At 35.6% G+C, this 3,736-nt stretch overlaps 1 protein-coding gene across 1 annotated transcript; it reads right to left on the bottom strand.

Annotated features, from left to right (window-relative positions):
• Positions 1–1,123: 1,123 nt before the first annotated feature.
• On the bottom strand, positions 1,124–2,610 carry LOC149253628 (small ribosomal subunit protein uS14z/uS14y/uS14x). The gene is made up of 4 exons (XM_089459989.1): positions 2,374–2,610; positions 1,962–2,062; positions 1,681–1,780; positions 1,124–1,480 (listed from the first exon to the last, which is right to left on the bottom strand). Exons 2-4 carry the CDS (start codon positions 2,021–2,023, stop codon positions 1,472–1,474), a joined length of 171 nt encoding a protein of 56 aa, XP_089316115.1. The 5' UTR covers positions 2,024–2,062; positions 2,374–2,610; the 3' UTR covers positions 1,124–1,471.
• Positions 2,611–3,736: the final 1,126 nt, after the last annotated feature.

Here is a 3,736-nt window from a genome sequence, read left to right as displayed (position 1 = left end):
AACATAAATATACACCACCCGTCCCCCCACCCCACAAAATACAGGTAGAGGGAGGTGAAAGTGTGAAACTGCGCAAGGGCTTGTCCCTAACTAAAATATCACTAAATTAAACAGGTTGTTTATCAGTACAACCAAGGAATTGGTCCCAAGTAAAAGATCAACACAAATACACCACCCCTCTCCCTGCCTCCACCACCCACCCCCTCCCCTGGGGAAGACAGGTAGAGGGAGGTGATGGTGGGAAACTGTGTAAGGGCTTGTCCCAAAATAAAAGAAAAATGCAGGAACAACCACATATGGGACAACTGGGTGTGCATTTTTGCACACAGTGCACACCTTCATCCAATCATCCTCAAGGGGATGGTTGTGTGCATTTAAAAAAATATTTACTATCATTATTTATCCCTAAACTCTGGCAATGATTGGTAAATGCCATTTCAAATACTTTATAATGCAAAGCAATTGAAAGAAAAATTAGCAAACACAGAGCAACATAGCAAATTTGAAAACAACAAGCTGCTTCCAAAGGAGATCAAACCAACTAAATTGAAGTTAATTCAAACAAAATGATACTCCACCAATGGTAAAATAGTATGATTTATGGGAGCTTAAGCTGAAGACAAAAGGATGCAAAAAGGTAAATTAAAACAATATCGGCATTCTCTGTTCTGGATTTCTGGAACAATTGGGCATTCTGTTCGTAGGCTCTACAAATTCATAAACCAAGTATGTGTTTTGGAACAGTCAACTAGGCATCGTTGAGAAAATGAGTACGTCGTTATTTCATTCATGTCTTCGTTGCCTCTGCCTTCCAAAGGCTCCCTACAGTTGCATTATACATTATATTTTCTTTATAGACGAAAAAGCTTTCCTGCTTTAAATTTAACCAGAGGAATCTGAATGGATGTACCATTATAAAATGCTTGAAATCCAATCATGAAAAAAAGAATAAATGTCAAAATGATTACTTTTACAAAATAAAGTTTGGTTGAAAAGGAGCCTCTAACAAAACGAACATGATAAATGGATTGTAAAATCGATATTGCAAATAGACAAAGGAGATTGAAAAAATGACGATCAACCATAAGAGCACAACATAAATTCTCCATAGTGGATTTTGGAATAGAAACTAAATAATTTCGTTGTCCAATTAACCAAGGATTTAAATCAACTACAAATTATGATTCTATTCGTCAATGAACTTCAGAAAATTTGTCTACTAAAGCTCTACATATATAACCTTTATGTAGAGTTATAAATCAGCTTGAATCAGCCTTGACAAAATTTGATAAATTATGAAGTATTTCAATCTTTTCATCGGTAAGTTCTGAAATAAGAATGAAATTTGAACAACATAATAATAAACAATAAACCAAAACCCCGATTTCTAATTGAATTATTTCGATTGACTCGATAATGGGAAAGATCACTGCCAACATTGCACCGCCTTCACCAACGAATTCCATCTCTCCTAGCGATACTGCAGACGCAATCCAATTTTTGAATTAAAATAACTTACAAGAGAGACTTGAGTCGCAAAAAGTTGTCTACTGCCGTATTCAGCACCCATAATGTGACTTAAGTTCAAACAATACCCATACTAAAACGTCCAATGTTTCCGAATAATATAGAAGAGGCCGTGACCAGAAGAGCATAACAAAGTTCAAATAGAACATATACCTTAACAAATCCGATGTCTTTGGCATAAGAGCGAAAGCACTGTCGGCAACAATTAAGACCATATTTCCTAATCAAGCCATGTGGATTGCCACACACCCGACTGATAGAAAAGCCACAAAGAGACCATGAGAAAATCTATTTCGTAGAATTAGGGCTGCTAAAGAGAACATATCTCACCACAACATTCAATACGTTAATAATGCTCTAGTAAAAACAAATGATGAGGCTGCAGCTCTCTGTTTTCTATTGTAAAAGATAATTCCATCAATATTTATACATACCAGGTGCGGGAACCAGGCCCATATTTCTTGGGATGAGAATTCCAGACTGCAGAGTGAGGCATCTTCGATCAAAAAAATCACCAAATTCGACCTCGCAAACTCTGTAATTGTAAAGATTTAAGGCACTCAAGACAGATCAGTGTGTAAGAACACAAATGTTAAAAACTCATCAGTTTTTATAACAACAGGCAGATTATGTTCAAGTGGTAAATAAGTGAGCCATATAGTTCTCTTAAAAACAAAAAGACTTATTCATATACGTCTAAATTTCTAAAAGCCACCTAACCCTGGTTCATCAAAACCCTACTGTAATTGTGAAATTTGTTGAAGACTTATAAACCCTAGCTCACTAGAATACATACAAAACCATCAGAAATAAGAGGAAACATTGAAATGGGTTTTTCTTAGGTACCGTATTAACTGGTATGACTTCGCTCCTTCCTCGCCCTGCCGCTCCTTCTACTTCGCTCCGTTGTATGCAACACTGGATTGTCTTCAAACCCTAATGTAAGTATATGAAGGATGCTCAAACTATTAGAACGCGTTTTATTCCACTTTCACGTCCGCAAAAGCCCTAACTTGTTGCCCTAGGTTCGGTATTTCAAGGATATGTTGCAGCGATTGACACTGTGGTACAGCCGTGTAGTATTAATGTTGTGGTGTTTCCATGGGACGGGTGGAAGGGAAAGGCGTTAGGTTAAGGGTTTTTCAATTTTAAGCGGCAAAAAGTTCAAATACCCAAGGTTATTTATTTAATTTTTATTCATATTTATTTAGGATATTATACATAGAAATAAAATTTTGTAAAAAAAAAACATTTTTATTAGATGTTTTTAAGTTTCAGATTGTTAATCGCTCATATAAGGAAGTTTAATTGCCATAGTTGTGTTATGAAGTATGATTTAAACCAATAAATTTAACGGTCAAATCTCCTATGGATCAAGCCAACAAAAAATGATTGTTAAGTTGTTTTCTTACATTTAAGGAAAATAATCAATCTCATGTCATTTCTTCGAACAACCTATCTTAGCCTCATACTTGAAGTCCAAATACAAAATCCCAATTGCAATGTTACCTTTTGCCCAAGAACACTTACATGAAGGACTTGGATAATTATTGTTTAAGTGTGTAAGTTTTGTTTCAATTGTGTACACCAATATAATGACAACATTGCATATTCAACACTTATATAGTTCACAAATCATGTTTATGATTGTACTAAACCTACACCATGTGTTGTCTATGAAGTGGATCTCCTTTTGTTCATATAATTTCAAGGTAAAATGTGCATAGCTTCACACTATATATGAATGACATTTAACCTCAACCCTAGGTTAATATCCAATAATAAGTGGGTAAATTAGTAAGAGTTGTTGAATTTTGTAGTTATGGTTGGTCTTCATAATTTATATTTTCGCTCTTGTAATGTATAAAGAAATTGTAAGACATGCTCTTAATGATGGACTTAAAAGAGAAAATTTTGAATTTTGAATGTTTGGCTCTAAAATAGTCAAGTCGGCCCTCCCTCAAGTCAAGTCAGCCCCAGTGAAGAGATACACCCATTCGTGAATGCAAAACATTATATAAAGGCATTCAACCTCCTCCACAAAGGCACCATTCAACCTCACATAAGAAAGAAGTTTTTCGGAATTCAATCGAAGGATAAGAAGGACGAAAAAGAAGGACAAAGATATGTCTCTCTCTAGCTCTCATTTCTCTCTCTACACCGCACGCGTGTGAATTATGGGCAACAGTTTCTAGGCAGGCCAAGTTGC

Source organism: Pinus tabuliformis, chromosome 7 (genome assembly GCF_031772625.1).
Source record: "Pinus tabuliformis cultivar Carrire ecotype Pingquan chromosome 7, CPIR1, whole genome shotgun sequence".
In the NCBI taxonomy this organism is placed as follows: domain Eukaryota; kingdom Viridiplantae; phylum Streptophyta; class Pinopsida; order Pinales; family Pinaceae; genus Pinus; species Pinus tabuliformis.
This window is presented reverse-complemented; position numbering and strand designations above follow the sequence as displayed.